At 53.7% G+C, this 17,322-nt stretch overlaps 6 protein-coding genes across 6 annotated transcripts; 2 read left to right on the top strand and 4 right to left on the bottom strand.

Annotated features, from left to right (window-relative positions):
- Nucleotides 1-180: 180 nt before the first annotated feature.
- MRS44_006636 (uncharacterized protein) lies at nucleotides 181-1,413 on the bottom strand (the record flags this gene model as incomplete). The annotated part of the gene is made up of 3 exons (XM_046283774.2): nucleotides 181-815; nucleotides 864-1,175; nucleotides 1,230-1,413. 3 exons carry the CDS (start codon nucleotides 1,411-1,413, stop codon nucleotides 181-183), a joined length of 1,131 nt encoding a protein of 376 aa, XP_046139754.1.
- A 505-nt stretch (nucleotides 1,414-1,918) lies between these two features.
- MRS44_006635 (uncharacterized protein) lies at nucleotides 1,919-2,693 on the top strand (the record flags this gene model as incomplete). The annotated part of the gene is made up of 2 exons (XM_046280496.2): nucleotides 1,919-2,479; nucleotides 2,526-2,693. 2 exons carry the CDS (start codon nucleotides 1,919-1,921, stop codon nucleotides 2,691-2,693), a joined length of 729 nt encoding a protein of 242 aa, XP_046139755.2.
- Nucleotides 2,694-2,989: 296 nt separating this feature from the next.
- Nucleotides 2,990-7,518, bottom strand: MRS44_006634 (uncharacterized protein; the record flags this gene model as incomplete). Its single annotated transcript, XM_046272957.2, has 2 exons — nucleotides 2,990-5,223; nucleotides 5,277-7,518. 2 exons carry the CDS (start codon nucleotides 7,516-7,518, stop codon nucleotides 2,990-2,992), a joined length of 4,476 nt encoding a protein of 1,491 aa, XP_046139756.2.
- A 1,572-nt stretch (nucleotides 7,519-9,090) lies between these two features.
- MRS44_006633 (uncharacterized protein) lies at nucleotides 9,091-9,551 on the top strand (the record flags this gene model as incomplete). Its single annotated transcript, XM_065621837.1, has 2 exons — nucleotides 9,091-9,209; nucleotides 9,272-9,551. The coding sequence occupies 2 exons, from the start codon at nucleotides 9,091-9,093 to the stop codon at nucleotides 9,549-9,551; spliced, it is 399 nt and encodes a 132-aa protein (XP_065477909.1).
- Nucleotides 9,552-9,946: 395 nt separating this feature from the next.
- Nucleotides 9,947-11,031, bottom strand: MRS44_006632 (uncharacterized protein; the record flags this gene model as incomplete). Its single annotated transcript, XM_046280497.2, has 3 exons — nucleotides 9,947-10,165; nucleotides 10,220-10,657; nucleotides 10,708-11,031. The coding sequence occupies 3 exons, from the start codon at nucleotides 11,029-11,031 to the stop codon at nucleotides 9,947-9,949; spliced, it is 981 nt and encodes a 326-aa protein (XP_046139758.2).
- Nucleotides 11,032-12,760: 1,729 nt separating this feature from the next.
- On the bottom strand, nucleotides 12,761-17,163 carry MRS44_006631 (uncharacterized protein; the record flags this gene model as incomplete). The annotated part of the gene is made up of 4 exons (XM_065621836.1): nucleotides 12,761-12,865; nucleotides 12,913-13,657; nucleotides 13,709-15,925; nucleotides 16,235-17,163. The coding sequence occupies 4 exons, from the start codon at nucleotides 17,161-17,163 to the stop codon at nucleotides 12,761-12,763; spliced, it is 3,996 nt and encodes a 1,331-aa protein (XP_065477908.1).
- Nucleotides 17,164-17,322: the final 159 nt, after the last annotated feature.

Genomic DNA, 17,322 nt, shown 5'->3' with positions numbered 1-17,322 from the left:
GGGCATCTGTCGGAGCCCAGAGACATAATTGTGACGACGGAAACGCCCATACACGAGGCAAAGGAAGAAATGAAATGAAGTCATGATTAATTGATTGTCATTCTGTTCGTGATCTCGTTAACACAATCGGTGTCGACTAACTATTCTAGTCGTACAGACTCTTCCTTGGCATTGGACTGATTAGATGATATCCCCTCCACCAAATCCTCCACCAAAGCCACCACCGAATGGATTGTTTCCTCTGCCATTTCCAGGGCCAGGGAATCTTGGGTTGCCGCCGGGACCAGTGGGATCCCATCGCGCACCAGGTGGTGCTTGAGGATCGTAGCCGCCAGAACCGTCGCCTCCATAGCCACCAAAGAGAGGATCATCAAAGGTAGGATGCATGCCTGCACCACCGCCTGGACGGGGTAGTCCTCCGCCGACAAAAGACCCGCGAAGGGGATCATGAGGACCCAGGCCAGGCGGGTTCAGATCATCGTGGCCGATGTTGTACGGCGACCGTCCGGGTACGGCGAGAGGGTTGCGCCGGGGTCGGTTGATCTCGTACTCGTCCTCGAAGCCCGGGGGTGGGAAGTCAGCGACGGGGCGGGGCTCCATGCGGGCCATCTCCGGGAGTGGGTTGGCCGGCGGAGGACGCACGTCCAGGTTCGGCGCGGGATCGCCCCGGATCGGCCGGTTGGGGTCCTGGGCCTCCTGGGCGCGTCGCTCGGAGCGGGCGTTGGCTTCCGCCTCGGCGGTCTCGACGTAGCCTTCGCTCTGGAGCTTGGGGATGAGCTTTTGGACGATGTTGACTTTGAGGTCGTGGAGGATGTCTGGAGAGTGTTAGTTGATTCATGGCTTGTGGAAGATGGGAAACGTACCGACGATGGCCTGCTCAGAAACAAACACCCCACGGAGCTTCTCCGCAAGGTCACTTCGATTCTCCTCGCCGTCATTTACAGTGATGCGCACGGGGAGACCACTAGACTGCACAACATCTCTAACGCTGCGCTCGAAGCGGTGGATGTTCTCGTCACCGACGGCCAAGCCCCGGATCTCGACCTTGCCGCCCATGCGATCGACGCGGACGACAAACTTCATGGAAGACTGCTTATGCGTGTACACGAAGCTCAGGGATCCAAAGCCCGAGTTCCATTGTGGCGGGAGCCGAGGGGCGAGGGCCTCGCATTCAGCTAGAACCCTTGTGTTAGAGGCTGGTTTGACAGGTTGGGAGAAGGAGAGCTTACGTAGTTTCTTGTCTTCGTCAAAACCGTAGAGCTTGAAGCCGAGAGCGGCGAGATATGCGTGGATTAGAAGTGCAATAGCCTCGTAGGACGATGCAAGATCAGATGAATCATCTCCGGCAGGGTGTGTAGGCAGGGCTTCCGCCATGCCGGCCAGGATAGACCCGACGCTTAGTGGTTCGGACATGGTTGGACGTGTGTGAGTGTGTGAGTGTGTGTATGCTTGGTTGGTAGATCGCTGTTGGAAGTGGCTTGAGCGGTAGTGGGACCTCCTTAGTTGGTGGAGTCAGTAGGCGGTTTTATATGTTTGGTTGGAGGTTGGATGATGAGGGGGAAGCTTGGGATGGGCTGCGTCATGAGGTTCGCTGCCTCAGCCCTATATGTGGATCCCTTTGGGCTGTCGCGGGGCAGTGACGACGAGGTTTTGATGGGGTGTTGGGCAATTGTTGCCTGGATTGGGCTATTAAGGCAGCTACGAGCCTTGATGTTGGGACCCAATTGACAGCAAGGGTTCTTGATGCTCATGCTGAGAGTCGGACTGCTTGTTGGTGAGTTTCTGCATCCTCGAGGTGGCTTCAGGCCGGCCATCTACACCTTGTGAGATCATGACCACTATCACGTGACATCGCGTTTCACTCAACGCGTCCCATCACGTCTCCTCAAACCACCAACCCTCATCATCACGAACCAAAATGTCGACGACAGATCCCGGTCCGTCGATCCCCTCCTCCCAGGCGGCCAATCTTCTCTCCTCCTTCACAACATTCCTCACTCTAACCCTCCACACGCTTCTTTACCACCGGGCCCTCTACCCAGCGGCAACTTTTCTCACCGCTCGCGCCCTCAACCTCCCCGTCCACCAATCCCGGCATCCAGGCCTCTGCACATGGATAAATGACTCTGTGGCCGCAGTATCAGCCCAGCTAAGAAAGGGCACCGTCCGCCGTATAGCAATCACAATGCACGCCGCGAAATCGTTTGATGTCCTGGAGCGCTGGGTCTTTGACGTGGAAGCCTTTCCCGCCTGGGGTGACGCGGGAATGGAAGAGGAGCAAGAAGAGGAGGCATTTCTTGCTGCTGGCATCGAGGCGGAGGAGGAGGACGAGAGTGTGAATTGGACTGATGTGAATGAGGCGTTGAGGGGGGCGCTTCGTCGTGTTGCTCATGCGGCTGAGATGATGCCTCCTCTTCCGGCGGGCAGCACGTTTACACTTGCTGTTGAGTTGCGTGATGAGGCAGCCGCCCCTATAAGCGTGAGTATACTGTGTCTATCAAATATACTAGCTAATGTTATTGCAGCACCCGCAACATTGGATCCCATCTCAACCCAATCTTCAACCACCAACCGAGACGTCTCTTAACCAGGGCTCTTCGCTCGGGGGCCAAAACACAACACCAATACGTTCAGTACAAGCTGGTCCTCTATTCTTTGAATGCTGGATAGAGCAAAGCGAGTCCACTTCATGAATCTTGAAGACCTCACATGATACCCAAACAAAATACATCGTCATCATGACACTTCGTATTCTCTAGTCCTCTCGCATAACATGACATCAAACCATTTCCCCGGGTCCAGATCCCAGACCAGACCCGGCCCAGCCATTACCGTTCGGCCCTGCTCGTTACTCCGCCAGTCCTAGAGCCCTCCGCATAATATACAGCCCTTCCGGCAAGACCTGACAAACTCCCCGCCTCGTAATCGCAAAGACCCTTTTCAAACGCCCAAACAGCCTCCAAGTTAGCCCCCCAGAGGACAGCAGCGCCTACTCCGTCGTCCCCTTCAACGCCGCGCGTAGGCTCACCATCTCGCGCTTCAGTCGCGCGTTCTCCTTCTTCATCCGTGCCGTCTCCTCGCTCTGGTCGCGCAACCGTGTCATCAGGTCTTCCTTTTCTTCCTTGCCTTTGCCCTTGAGCGCCTTGACAATCTTGCCAAGTTCTCCGTTGAACTTTTCGTATAGTAATTCGTTCTCCGCCACTGCCTCTTTGTATAGTTGATCGATGGCCCGCACCTTGGCCTCGGCTGCCTTGACCGTGGTTTCCATGTCGTGTTGGATCGCATCGTGCTTCTCCTGTAGTTCCTGAACCGCCATGGGGATACGGTCTTCAAGCTGTCTCACGGCAGCACCCAATCGTCGCATATCAACAGAGTGGGAGCCCGGTGGCCTTGTGCTATTAACGCGGGCCATCTCTTCTCCAATCTTGGATAGCTCCGACTTGAGAGACGCATCCACCTCGTCGACCGCCTGCTTCTCAGTGTTGAGACGTTCTCGGAGTTTCTGTGGCGATTGTAGGCGAAGTCTCTGTGTTCCTGGTCTTGAGGGGCTGAAGCTCTGACGGCGAGGCGGCGACTCAGATCCTGGAGGTGCTGATCGATATGGGCGCAATGTCGGGATGTTGGTTGATGATAGTGTCCTGGAATGTCTATGACCCTTGGTCGGCGATCCTGACTTGTTTGGCTCTTCCAGGGGTTCTGGTGGTGGACTCTGTGGGAAAGGATCCCCAAGGTTCTCCTTTTGCCTCGAGGTCCGCATCGTCTGAGTCACACGGGGACTCATTGGTATTCTAGACGGAGTCGTCGCCTTGGGGCTCGCGTTGACCTTCTCCGACGTCTCCTTTGCATCTTGCAGCGGCTGTGGTTCATCGTCGTCGAGTGACGCCGCTGCCATGAGGCTCTTGAGATCCGACAGTGAGCTGCGCCGCTTCTTTCTTGGCGACCGCGGTGGCGGTCGCTCAGTTTCTGGTTCTCCAATCGTCTCCAACGTTCGGTGTGAGCTGCCAGGTCTCTGCACCTCGTCAAACGCCCCTGCTATGGGCGGACGGTTATCCTTGGAGCCTGGTCTCCGCTGCAGCTTCTTGGGCAGTGTATTGTCATCGATGGACCTTGAACGGCCCAGCGATGCTTTGGATAGGCTGGCCGGTTCACCAGTGGCGGGGTTCCGGTGTTTGCTGAGCGTCCGCCAGACTGAAGACCGGTCATCCTTGCTATTCTGTCGCAATAGAGTATCGAAGCCAAACTTGCGCCGTAGTGATGATGTGTTGGAGACCAAAGAGGGTGTATATGCCTTTCCACGGATTGCAGAATTGATCGACTCATATGTCGTGCTATCAAGATTGAAGCTGTGGTTCAAGCCAGGCTCCTCGAAGATGCGATCACAGTCCTCCACGAGGCGATCCAACAGGTTGATGTAATTTGGCGCCGTCCCATCATACACGAGCAACTCGGCAAATGCAAGTGTCAGGGCACCCCTATCACCGTCGTTGCCGCACCCGTCCAGCAGATCGGCCAACAGCTTGATAAGGGCAGTGAAAGCGCGGCGGTTCTGTGGTGCCATGTCTCCAAACAAAAAGTTGACAAAGTCGGCAAAATCTCCAGGCACTCTCTTGTTCACACGCGCCTGAAGGGTGTCGAGAGACTGCATCGACATGACTGGACCCATTTGCTCAGCCCAAGCAATGCGCAAGAACTTCTCAAAGGCCACAAATATGACTTCTGTGCTTAGATCTGACACCGAGTCAAAATCAAAGGGACTCTCGATGAGTCTGTTGTAGAAATCATTGACTGATAGCTCATCAACCATAGAGCGATTCAACAGTGTGCGGCCGACAATAAGGCCCTTGCGGGACTGGAAAGCAGCGACATATCCTGTGAATGTTTGCTCCAACCGCACCAATGGGTTCTCGGGACGGTTTTCCTCTTGAGACACACTGTCCTTGCCCCCCTTTATGGAGCTCACCACAGATGCCTGGCTGTTGTTGCGGTGGATAGATGGCACCTGCTTGTGCTTGGACCCGATGCTCGCCGTATCAGAAACATGAGCAGAGCTGCCGGACCAGAAGCTGGAGAGAAGTTTGACTGGGGATGTGCCCAAGAATGATCGGGTCTTCTCAGCCCTGGTCCAAAGAGAAAGCCCATGCAATGTTTTTGAGTAGTACGAAACCAGAGGCGCCGTCAATTGCATGTTGGAGACACTGTGCTGTGTGCTCAATAGTTGGATAACTGGGATAGGTTAGTATACGTTCTGTTTGACTCATGTCCGTGACAATACTTACTTCGTCGTGACATTGTGGGAATGAAATCCTCCAGGAACACGTCATCCTGGAATTGCCTCCCGTTCAATCCAACAGTGAGCATCGAGACTCGCTTCATGTCGTTGGTCGAAACGTTGACTACAATCTCGACACCATAATGGCCCACTGGTGCTCCTTTAGTGCCCCTATCATGGTCAACAACCACTCGGATCGGGGCAGGCTCCTTGCGGCCCTCGATCAGTTGGTCGGCACCCTCTTGGAAGATGGCTGCGTGTAGGCCCAGGTTGCTATCTGGCATACGCGCAGACCGAAGTGTCCATGTAGGATCTTCGCGCTCCTTCTCCGAGAAGCGTGCCTCGACCCGGGCTTTGACCACGTCTTCACCCCATTTGGCAGCCCTGGTCTCGTATAGCTCCTGCAGGAGGAAGCATCGCGATGTGACCGCACTGCTGATCCTATGCTCGCCGGGGTGAACCCCCCTCATCTCTGATGTTGAAGTCATCCAGAAAAGCGTTCCATCTGCTGCCTCGGTGAATCTGACCTCTGACAACTCGTGCCAGCCCGTGAAGACAAATTCGTACGTTGCTGGACCGCCTGCTGCATTGGTCATGGAAATGAGCAAGCCGGCTGCTGATGGTTTTTCGATTTCGCGCAAAAGGTCGCGACCAGTCATGGTACCACTCATCTTCTTGAGAATGACCACACAATCTGAGAAGAGGAGGAAGACACCAGACTTGTCTGACTGATTCATCATCGGCTGGAAGGGAGGTGCTAATTCGACAAAATCTGCTGCAACAATGAGGCGCCCCTGAGGCTCAAGATCCGCTGGCCAGGCTTCAACCATATTTCGAAGTCGACTGGCAACATGCGGCTTGTCCGGTAGGGGTTCGTCCATGGAGCAGATGTTTGTGATAATGTCTCGCGCCTTTAGCATGGGCTGCAGAGCGGGATGCGTTATGGGAATGCATCCAACAATCTGGTCAATTAGCAAGCTGTACCGGGGGAGTCGCTGTACGGGCTCGATCAGGATAGAGCGAATCGTCTGCTCACCAGCCTGAGCAACCCGTTGCTTGAAGCTCGACTGCTGGTCGAGAAAAGAGTTGAGCAACGAGGGAAAGTGCTGGCTGGCCTTGATATAATCCTGGTAGCAGTCGGTAAACCTGGGAAACCATTCCAGAAACAACCTCGCAATTGCTAGGGCACCGCTAGGATCCTTTGTGCGGCCAAGCCTTGAACCCGTGAAGCTTGTGCCAGGTGTCTCCATATCCCGTGTGGCCTCCTCCTCCGTTTCGTCCATGATTCGCCGCATCTCCTCCATAAAACCTGAGTTGACCTGTAGAATTCCATCCGCCGACTTGGGGAATAATCTCTCCAGTTCTTCCTCGGAGGGGCTGAGACTGCCAGGAGGCCGTGCCGCGGCGCTCTCTCGGAAGTCAGCAGCGACATGTCTCACCAACTCCCTCACCTTGGCAACATAGCGCTCCTCTGTGTGTACCAACTCGGCCAGCTTCATGCGCAATTCCACCTTTTGGTCCTTGGAGAAGGATTTGCTGCGGTTCAGTGCAGAAGGCTTGGAGGGTGCCCTCCGCAAACGACTAGTCGGCAGAAAGACAGGGTCTCCAAACAACTTCACCAGAGGAGTGTATCCACTGTATTGCCGCAGAGTCGGGTCGAGAATGTCATCTTCATCATCGGGAACGTCTTCGAGATCGTCGGGCTGGAGTGGCACGATAGCTCCGGGCGGGAGCACGAGATCTAGGTCGAGGTTGCTGATGTGTTGGGTCTGTAGGGCATCCTGTAAGGTCTCAATGATGTCCGCTGTGTGGTCGCTCGCGACCATATCCTTGACAATATCGGCGGCATGTTGTTCGCTGAACAGAGCCGGTGCACTGCCCGGACGTCGGCCTCTCGTGGGGTAGAGGTTCTTTAGATATGCCTTTACACATTCCGGCAGCTCGGTGAAGTACTTGAACAGGCCAAAGGCGAGGGCACGATAGACCTCGTCGCCCTGAAACTCGCGGGGCAGGAAGTGGACGACGCTATAGAATGCCGAGTTGGGCGAGATAGTGATGCGAGGAAAACAGTGGAAGCCGGCCGGTGTGAAGACATGGACCTGGACACGGGAGCTGTTGAGGGTATAGTTGGCGGTGGTCGAGGGGCCGTGGAAGATGAGGACAGGGAGATGGCCCAGCAAGGGGTCGACGGCTTGATAAAGAGTGACATGATCGGGCGAGAGGGCCAGATCGTCGGTAACGCGAACCATGGCGACGGCGGCGTGTTGTCGTCACAATGGGTCGGGAGTTAGGCGACCCTCGCTCGAAGGGTGCGTGTGTGTTGACGTTGACGGGCGGTCTCGAGGTCGGGCCGCAGATGGGCGGGAGGGATTGAATTCGGGTCGGAATAAGAGCAGCCGAAGGAGGGAGTGAAGGAAAGAAGAAAGAGAGCGCAAACGAAAACGAGACCTCGCCTCCTCGTCACGCACACGCACGCTCGTCGGAATCAGACTCGGGCATGGGGTTGGGTTTGTGTGGTTCGTGGGGAGGAAGAGCGAGGCCGGGATCAACAGTAGCAGTAGCAGTAGCAGTAGATGAGTAAAGGCGAGGGGAGCGGAAGGCGGGCGGAGGAGAGTGGGCCGGGGTCTGTGTCGCATCCAGAGTAAACATTGATGCGTCACACAGATTGATGTTGCGTCCGTCGGGTTGCACTCAACCATCAACAAACACACGTGATGGAGAATTGTAAATAGAGGAGAGAGATATTCTACTCTTACTTGTTTTCGGCCGAGACATATAGTTTTAACCTGCACTCATTCTGATACAAATTTCGAGACTCGAAGCACCTCCCTCCGTTGGCCCAGACGACAGGGAAGGGAATCTTACATCCCCAGCTCCACTACAAGCAAGCAACAAACAATGGCCCTGCCCTGACTCCAGCGGGCGGTCAAAAATTTTGATGGGGTCCATCGGGTCCCTGCGCGGGCGGCGTCGGTCGTCAGCGGGAACTCCCTTCTCTTCCAGCGCCTGATGAGGGCTGAATCTTAGGTTGGGGCGCCCCCGCCCGCTCCCAGCCCCGGCACTAAAATTCCATCCATGCCCGCCCTGCATCCATCTTATCTCGACGCGTTCAGTTCATTCATGCATTGCATCACGCGTTCAGCCACTTTGTTCTCGTCAATGGCTGAAACTTGATGTTGTAATTATGAATGATTTTTTAAAAATGAGCGAGGTTTGTCTTGTGTGCCCATCCCATCTATTGTACTTGGACCGTTGGTAGCCTTGAAGACATCACAGATAGACTGGTCACAGATGTCAAGAGCAACACCATTACGTCGAGTTTTACACCAGTCTCATGCAAGATGATCGCAAAGGGACTATCGCATGTGGCTAGCAAGAAAGATGATGAGGAGAGTACATGTACACAAACATAGGTACTGACCGAGACGCATCTGAATGGATCTCTGATTTGCCATTCAAGGTCATATCGACAAGTAATAATGGAAAAGAATCATGCCGATGTTAGAACACAGTGAAAAATCCATCTTGAAACATATTAATTAGTACATGCTTTGTTTCTTGCTCGTTTTTATCCCATCCATGCTCACTCTACCTACTCTGTACCCTCGCACTACATGATCTCCCCTTACCCACCACGTTGCTAATAATAGCCCCTCACTCTTGGCGAGCGTCGCGCTTTCACGTGGAACGAACCCCACGTCGCGTCTACCGACGTCACTTCAACTCCAAAATCCACCATCTCAAGTACATCACTCGACTCTGGAGCTCTAGCTCACATCAAACACCCCATATACACAAGGCTGACCAGAAAATACGTCGCCATGTCTAGCCAATCTCGCGGGATCACCATCCAACATACACCCTCTGAGACAAACTACCGTCTCATCGAGCTACCCCAGAGCTCCAGTCCCTCCTCGAATCTGACTCTGCTCCCATGTAAGTAGACCTACAAATTTCTCACTTCATCTGCCGTTTCCAATAATCCATGCTAATGCTTTCAAGCCTGACACTGGAATCATCCGACACTTCTGCTCTTCTTAAAACACCCTCCAAGACATATGCTCTGCGTCAAAAGAACACCTCCAATGCCCTCATGCTCCTCTCCCCCACACCTTCGACTCCGGAGAACCCAGAGCAGGGCATCTCTATAGTATCCACCATACGAGAAACTGTAGAACTGGAAGTAGTTCCGGATAAAACCGCTGGAACTTCAGGCGGAGCTACCAAGAGTCTAGGGGGGGCCAAGGGAAAGTGGCATGAACGATTTGGGAGAAACAGGTAGCAGACGCCCAACTTGGAATCTGCACGATGGCATTCACGAGAAATTGGAGATAGCACGGCGTTGGGGTCAAAAAAGTGATTAACTAGCAACTCTTACATGCGCATCGCCGGCGCCCTTTTCCCAAAAACAACCTGCCCACACCTCTTGTTCCCTTTTTGTAATGGGAGCAAATGAAGATGCCAAAAAGAAGTCAACTTTCTACCGCACCTTTACGCCATTTTCCTGACGTGCGAATCCCTCAGCCGCGAATCCCTTCCGATGACCGAGCATGCCATGCCGCCTCTATGTACCTTGAGAGTGCGTAAATGAGCGACAAAAGAAAACAAGAAAACACCTTTCATGTTGGCTTGTCCCAGAGGCCCCTGCGAGAGGTTTCTCTGGCCAGGCTACTGCTGCTAGTAGTTCTGCTGCTGAACTCCCTGGGCATCCTTTTCGACGGCGGCCTCCTTTTCGATACGATCAAGTGCTTTGATGTGGTCCACGCTCAGGAACTTGGCGCGTTCGCCGACAGAGAAGCCGGCACTACAATCCTCGATGGACATGCACTGGAGCTCGTGCTTGGACTGGGCAATCTGGGTCTCGGCATTTGTGGCGCAGCAGTTGGAACAAAACAGCTGGATACAACTCGTCAGACGCAGGTGGCGGAGGCAGAAGGGACGGTGACTTACATGGGGCTGCTCTCCGTCGCAGTGGATGAGGTGGTTCAGAGGGCACTCGGCGAAGCAGCCCTCGCACTCGCAAACTTGGGCGCTGGCCATGGCCTGTTGGAGGCTCAGGGCATCTCTGCGTCTGATACTAATCATGGATAGTCTCAGGCTCTGTTGGCCCTTGACTAGCCTGGACAGGGCGAGTTCCGGGATGAGATAGCCCTCAGTGGCATCTTGGGTTGAACGCAGAGTGACAAACAGAGTCTTGTCCTCGTACCGTTTGTTGAGGGGCGAGGGATACTTCTTTGGGGTCCATGGAAGTGGTGCGCCATGAAACATATTGTTGGCAGCAATCTCCAAGGTTGCAATGTATGCCGGGTAGAGGTGATTTTTATTGTTCGACAAAATCTCCACAAGGCTCTTCATGGGGACGTATGGAAAATCCCCGGCGAGCATCGTCTTTCTAGATCGGAAGTTAGCCCCTAGGTCAAGCGGATAATACGAGGTACTTGCGTCAGTTCGAAGCCGGGACTACCAGGGCTTTCCGCTGGCCGATTGGGGTCGGTGTATTCGCGTTGCTTCTGTATCCATCCGTTCATCCCTTCCGTCGATCCTTCTTTGAGTGTAGATATGACTTCTGTTTGCTCCTTGGGGTACGCTTCCCCCGAGTTCTGTCGCTCGAGGACGTGGTTAATGACCTGCTCGGCCTTGTAGTCCAGAGGACCAACGACCGAGGCGACGAACTCGAGAGAGATGTCAGGGAAACGATTCAGGACCTGCTGAACACAAGCCCGCTTCTCAGCATCAAGCGGCTCGCGTCCTTCGGTCTCCATCGTTCCTGATTCTGTTTAGTTTTCTCGAAGAGATGCTAGATACCTAGAGGCATGATATGAGAAGAGCGATGATTGCTTACCGATTATGTTGAACGTCGAGAGCGTTCGACAAGCGCACGTTTGTGGGTGAAGGGGAGAGTGTTTAGGCGGAAGTGTTTTGAGGGAGGGAAGATTTGTGGGAGGAAAGATTTGGCGGCGATGGAAGATAAACAGCCAGTGTGGTTGTGTGAAGCCAAGCGGGGACTCACCCAGTGACGGATGCCTGGGCAACGACCTGGATAGCTTGGAGGGGCTTTTCTTCCAGTGTAGTGGGAGCTAGCTGCAGAGTGCTAGGCGGTAGGGTTCAGTGCCCGGGTTTAGAAGGTGATGGAAATCTGAAGCTCGGTGAAGAAGCCCTGACAGTGCTCGACAATAGGAGCAGTGATGGTTGCCCCGTGGATGGTGAGCTGGCAGTGCCAGCGGCCGGCAGAGGGAATAGCGTATCCTGAGTGGGAGTGCCCTGAAATAAAATAGGGTAAAATGTCAGGGCGAGGGTTACCTCAGGAAGGATAAGAAAATAAGGGCCATTTTGGGCCAGTCGAGAACAATGTGGTTGATCCTCGCATCGTGATAGACCCGAGTGAGGCGTACAATGACACCCCAAAATGGATCGTGTGCGTGTCTTGCAGGACGACGAGGGATTCCGTTGCACTTGATCCTCACAGGGGCTTTTTATACATATTCAGGACCAAGAGTTGATCCCCAGCGTTGTGAATTACTCTCAAAGATGCCTCTTCAACGTGGATGCACCCGAGTGCGCAAAGCAACTCGGTGATACCCACGATAAAGGGGTGCAAAATGGGTGGCAGGCGCTCGGGATAGACACGAAGAAAGAACACCAAGCAGTGGGAGCTACTTTTTAGAGAGTATTATAGCCGTGATGATGGCGATGGCGATGTTTCTTTGTTCTTGGTGTTGAAGCGTAGCAAGGTACAGTGATTCTCCCTCTTCCCCAAGACGTCGGTCGATAAAGGTACGACCCCTATTTCCCTCCCTCCCTCTTCTCCATCCATCTTCGCTTTGTGTTGCACTCTTAGCACGGCAGGTACTCTTCAAATCGGCTGGTTTCGAAGGTCGAGAGAAGGCTACTTCTTGATCGATCGCTGGGCTTCGGCGTGGGGGTTCGAGTCAGGGGGCGAATCGACAGTGGGAAAAGGAATTAAAATCAAGAAATTTCCTATAACCAAAAATGTTAGCATAGCGCATAATCGGTATAGAGGATCAGCCTCAGATGGATGGAAAGGAGAAAAAGGCGGTGGTAGTCTGGCGATGCCGCTGGAATTGCCCTGCGGTCAAGTCCACAGCACACCCGCGCCAGGGAAGAGGCGCACTGTTTTCAGGGCCAAGCGGGGCCACAATCGCATTTCTATCAATCTTGGATCGACCAGTGACCCATTCAGCAGCAGATATTGACAACTCGAGAACCGGTATGAGATTCATGGGGTAGATTGTGGATGGAGTAAGGGGGCGGCTCTAAACTTCAGCTTCTGTTATCCTCGCAGGTAGTGTGACGAACAACACGCAGGTAATTATCAACTCTAACCTCAGGCAGTCAAATAAAAATGCTTCCAGGATCAGATGGCACCAGCAAGAAATCACCCAAAGGGGGCGTGGATGGGCAGTGGACCTCCTACAGCCGCAGCCCCTCCTAAACATGACCCAAAACACCTTTCCAATACCCAAAGCAGTTCTATTCATCGTCCTCGGATTCAGCATACGAATCTGCGACTTCGTCATCATCGCCCTCGCCCTCGCCCTCGCCCTCGCCCTCGCCCTCTTCATCATACGAAACCACCTTACGCCCACTCCGCGTCGACCGCCGAGTTGCCGGCCGAGAGAAACCTGCTTCTTCTCCACCTGTTTCCTTGGCCGTCCTCGAGACCTCCGGGCTGGCTGTGGCGGTTCAGAGTCTGCCTCGGATTCTACCTCGATCTCTGGCTGAGGTTGTGGAGCTTCAGGCTCTTGAGGCTCGGAAGACTCCTTCTCAGCAGGCTCTGGATCAACAGGTTCTGGCTCAGCATCGACTTGCTCCTGCCCATCGACCTCCATCACCAACCCACCGTCTTCCTCATCGTCCTCATCTACAGCAGGAAAGAAAGCAGAGGTATGATGCGCTGGCTCCTCAACCTCTTCCTCTTCCTCTTCATAACCTTCTGGCAGGAAACCACCAGCCATTTCTTCATCATGAACCTGCGGTTGCTTCCTGATGCTTGTTGCATCTCGAGCATGCCCAAACACCAAGACCTGGTCGTCGATCTCTCCATACTCCTGTCGAATCCTCTCCGCAATACGCATCCCCATGAGAAATCTACGCCATTGGGACAATGCTGCCTTTCTCCGCTTCTCATCTTCCTTTCGTACGCGTTCTGCTTCATCCTTCTTGAGCTCTGCCATAACCGTTTCGTGATTCTCTTCGGCAATGACGACGCCCTGGATGACGGGGACAGCCATACGATGGCCAAATTCAAAGTCTACAACTGCCTCGGCGTAGTCGATCTGCAGTCTTTTACAAACACGCATTGCGCCGCGGTAAGGTACATGTACTGCCCCCTGTGGACACATGTGCTCAACAAACAAGTCGATGTTCCTGGTTCCCTGTCAGTACCCCTGAAAGAAAATTAAGAAAAAGATTGCATACCCATATTCGTTCTTGGGAATAATGCCGTCTTTGATTGGCGGCGGAATGATCCAGTCAGTTTGTTCGTGGCTGTAGAGTCCCTGTAGAACCTTCTCTCCTGTGGCAGCCTCGGCCTCCATGATTTCGCGACGACGATTGATGGTTGCTGCGCGGTATGGTACTCTCTTGAGAGGCTGTTCCCCAGCGATTGGCACCCTGCCCTGCTTGTGCCATGTCTCGGCGCTCTTCACATTCAAAACGTCGCTGCGAAGGAAGACATCTTCCTCCTCGATCTTGCCGCCCTTGCCCTTGCTTTTGAAGATCTTGACTGGCTTGGCCCCAGCCTTGAGAGCCTCCTCGCGCTTGAGATGTCGTTCCAGGACAAATTCCTTGGACTGCTTGTAGTATTGCAATGTCTCCTTGCCTTCCTTGACTTCCTTCTTCTCTGGCTTGGCAACCTTTAGGTCTGTGACATCTTCCATCTCGTCGACTTCTGTGATTGGATGCCTCTTGGTGCCGCGTCGGTATCCAGATATTGCAGTCTTGAACCAGTCAAACTTTTCGTACCGCTTCACCTTTCCGTGGCGGCTGTAAATCGGAATCTTCTCTGGCATCATTCTCACTCCCTTGGTACGCCCTGGAAGTACATTCCGCTTGAGGTATCTGACGGTAACATCCTTGGCTGTTCCATCTTGGGAGTGTCCAACAATGTATGCCATGATCTGGCGAGCCTTGTCGGCTTTGGCTCCACGGGGCTCCAACGACTCGATGAGGCCTCTGCTTGTTGCGACAATATTCCTGGCTATAGCATCAACGGGCAGGTATGTGTTAGTGACAGGGGAGAGGACCTCTGTCCAGTAGTGCGGATAGTCCATGTCTCGGTCAAACTGTTTCGTAGGAACAGGTACATTTCGGGAGGTGGTTTCCAGCTCAACCACTGACTCGTCGTCGGTATCCTTATACTCAAGCTCAAGCTCATCAGAATCACTCACGATTTCTGTTTTGGGCTTTGACTTTTTGGCCGGTTTCTTTGCTTGTCCGCTTGTCGTTTTCGTAGTTGCCTTCGTTGCGTTTGTACCTTTTGATCCTTTCTTCTTGCTCGATGTCGATTTCTTCTGACCTGATTTGTCGTCCTTTTCAGGCTCGGCATCTTCAAACTTGTTCCAGCCAAATCCAAGAGTAGGGAGGTTCGCAACCATTCGTGCTTCCAAACCCAATCCTCTGAGGAGGGCAGTGAATAGCTGGGCGCCAACGTCTCGACTTCCCGTACAAGCTCGAGCACATTCCCGGAAACCCTCCAGGTCCTCTATCTTCTCTCCAAATTGCTCGGGATCATGAGGCTCAGCCTTGTGAGCCTTGGTAAGCCGGTCCAGCCGCTCAAGAGACATGTATCCCCATTTCCTCAGGCCGGGTGCTGATACGCGGAATCTCTGCCTCCACCAAGATGTCAGTACCCGCATAAGTCGGAAGAGCGGATCTCCGTGGCTCATATCGACAGCCCCTTCTTCAAGCCTCTGTGCCTCGGCGCCCCAATCTCGTGACTGTCTGTCTTGAGCTTTCTTGCCCTTTTCTTTTGTCTTGGGATTTTCCTTCGTCGTCTTCTTGGGAGGTGGCTTCTCAAGACCGCTGTTGCGCCTCCATCGGTCCACTTCATCCCATAATCTGGGTGGAAGATGAGAAATCATAGTAGCCTGGACTTCGGGATCGCAGAGCCAAGAGTTCCGGACGGCGTTGTGCCATAGCAGTAATAAGACATGAACGCAATGTGTAGCATGTCGGACCTTTCTCTCTCGTTTTGATGGCCCCTTCTTGTCAAAGGCATTCGTCAGTGAGATCCGAGTATCTCTAGTGAGAGTCAACTCCAAATCGCCAGATGGCACTGGTGCATCTAGTGCCGGTGCAGCTGGTGCCTCGACATCCTCGAACTCGATGTCCTCGTCTGTGGAGTCCTCCTCGTCTTTGTCCTCCGGATCCTTCGGCGGGACTACGTCCTCGAATTCATCATCCGAAAGCGATGTCAGAGAGCTTTCATCATCATCGCTATCGTTATCCGCAAAACCGTGCAGAACTGAGTTCGAGTTCTTTGACGACAGAGGTGTCGAAGTCGCATCTAGGTCGTCATATAGGGTTGCTTTGCGCCGAGCTGCGCCATCCTTACTTCTTGCTGATTTTGATGGCCTCGATTCTCCTGAGGGCGATGACTCGCGCAATCTCTTGCGCGGTACAACAGGAGGCATCCTATCTTTGAGATGTGAGTGGTTGCATTATTTGGCGTTCAGTGACAAAGAAAGTCGTACTGAGTATCACGAGATGGCACGAAAGCACGTGATCTGATTAGGGGAAATGCAACTAAGCGCAACGCCGACATACCTACGCTATTAGGTATCCGTGGACTATCATGGAATCCAAGAGCCCAACTAATTACATCGTCAAATCAATCTATCTGCCGTGTTTAACTGCATGATATTCTGGTATCGTAACTTCCATGCCCACAACGCCAGGCCATGCTTCTCTATCACAAGACAAACTTCTCAAAATCAAGCTCACGCCTCAATCAAATCCGGCGTGGCAGGCCCAACGCCCCTTAACAAAACCACCGTGTTCCCGCTCTGTAGTGCCGTGCCGACCTTTTCGTTGAACTCCAGGATCCTGCCACCCTCGACGTGAAACACCCGCAGCTTATCCTTTTCGTCGGAACTCTGGTTGTTGATGTTCTGCACCTGTAGACTCCTGGCTGCAGCGTCGAGGACCCGGCCTACCACCCAGTCCTTGTTGTAGAAGAATTCGCCCTTGGGGAACTTGGCCTTTGCCGTTTCCGCTTCGGCCTCTACATAGATGTATACCCGCTTCTCCATGGGAACCTTGTCGTCGCCCTTGGCTGTCTTTTTGAGTTTGTTGACGGCGACCAGTCGGGCAGAAGCAGAGGTTGGCTTTGGCTTGGGGAGTGCCCGGCTTGCTTGCTCTTTCTTGGCCGTACCCCAGGCGCGGAACCTATCGAATGCCGACTTTGTCTTTTGGGCAACGTCAAACTGTACTGGGCGGGCTCCGATAGGTACTAGGTTCTTGCAGTCGTGGTCCTCCCCGAGTCGGTGCTTCAGGCAGTAGTCCCGATTACAAGTCTGACAGTGCACCCCTGGCGTCAGGGAGGTTCCAATCGTCGTCTTGCATTCTGGCGACGCGCATGGCTTCTGAGAAACCTTGTCCCGTAGAACCCTGCCCTGCCCGATGGATGGCTGGGCCAGCTGCTTAAGCCGCTTGCGCTCTGCCCAGGCACCAGCATCTGTACATTTGTGTGAGGTCTCGGATCGGTGGTCGAGGCAAAATGTCTTTCGGCAGGACTGGCAGAAGAAGGGGAGGAAGTCGAGCTGGTTGCAGTATTCGTATTCGCAGTGCTTGCCGATCAGAGTGGCATCGTTCTTGTCGTCCATCTCGACGTAGCTCGTGTCTGGAGCTTCTGGTGTTGATGATGACGCCATGATGAAGGTATACCGCGTTTAAAAAGGTCGAGGCGATCGCGTGAGGTCTAGGCAGAGGTGTTGTCGCAAGTTTGGTTGGGACGATGACAGATGTTAAGGAGGCGGCGAGGAAGCGTCTGGAAGGGTCCGTGTCTAGCCAAGGCTGGCGGATTACGAACA

The sequence above is a fragment of the Fusarium solani genome (assembly GCF_023522795.1).
Source record: "Fusarium solani strain SB1 chromosome Unknown bctg00000003_1, whole genome shotgun sequence".
Taxonomy (NCBI): domain Eukaryota; kingdom Fungi; phylum Ascomycota; class Sordariomycetes; order Hypocreales; family Nectriaceae; genus Fusarium; species Fusarium solani.
This window is presented reverse-complemented; position numbering and strand designations above follow the sequence as displayed.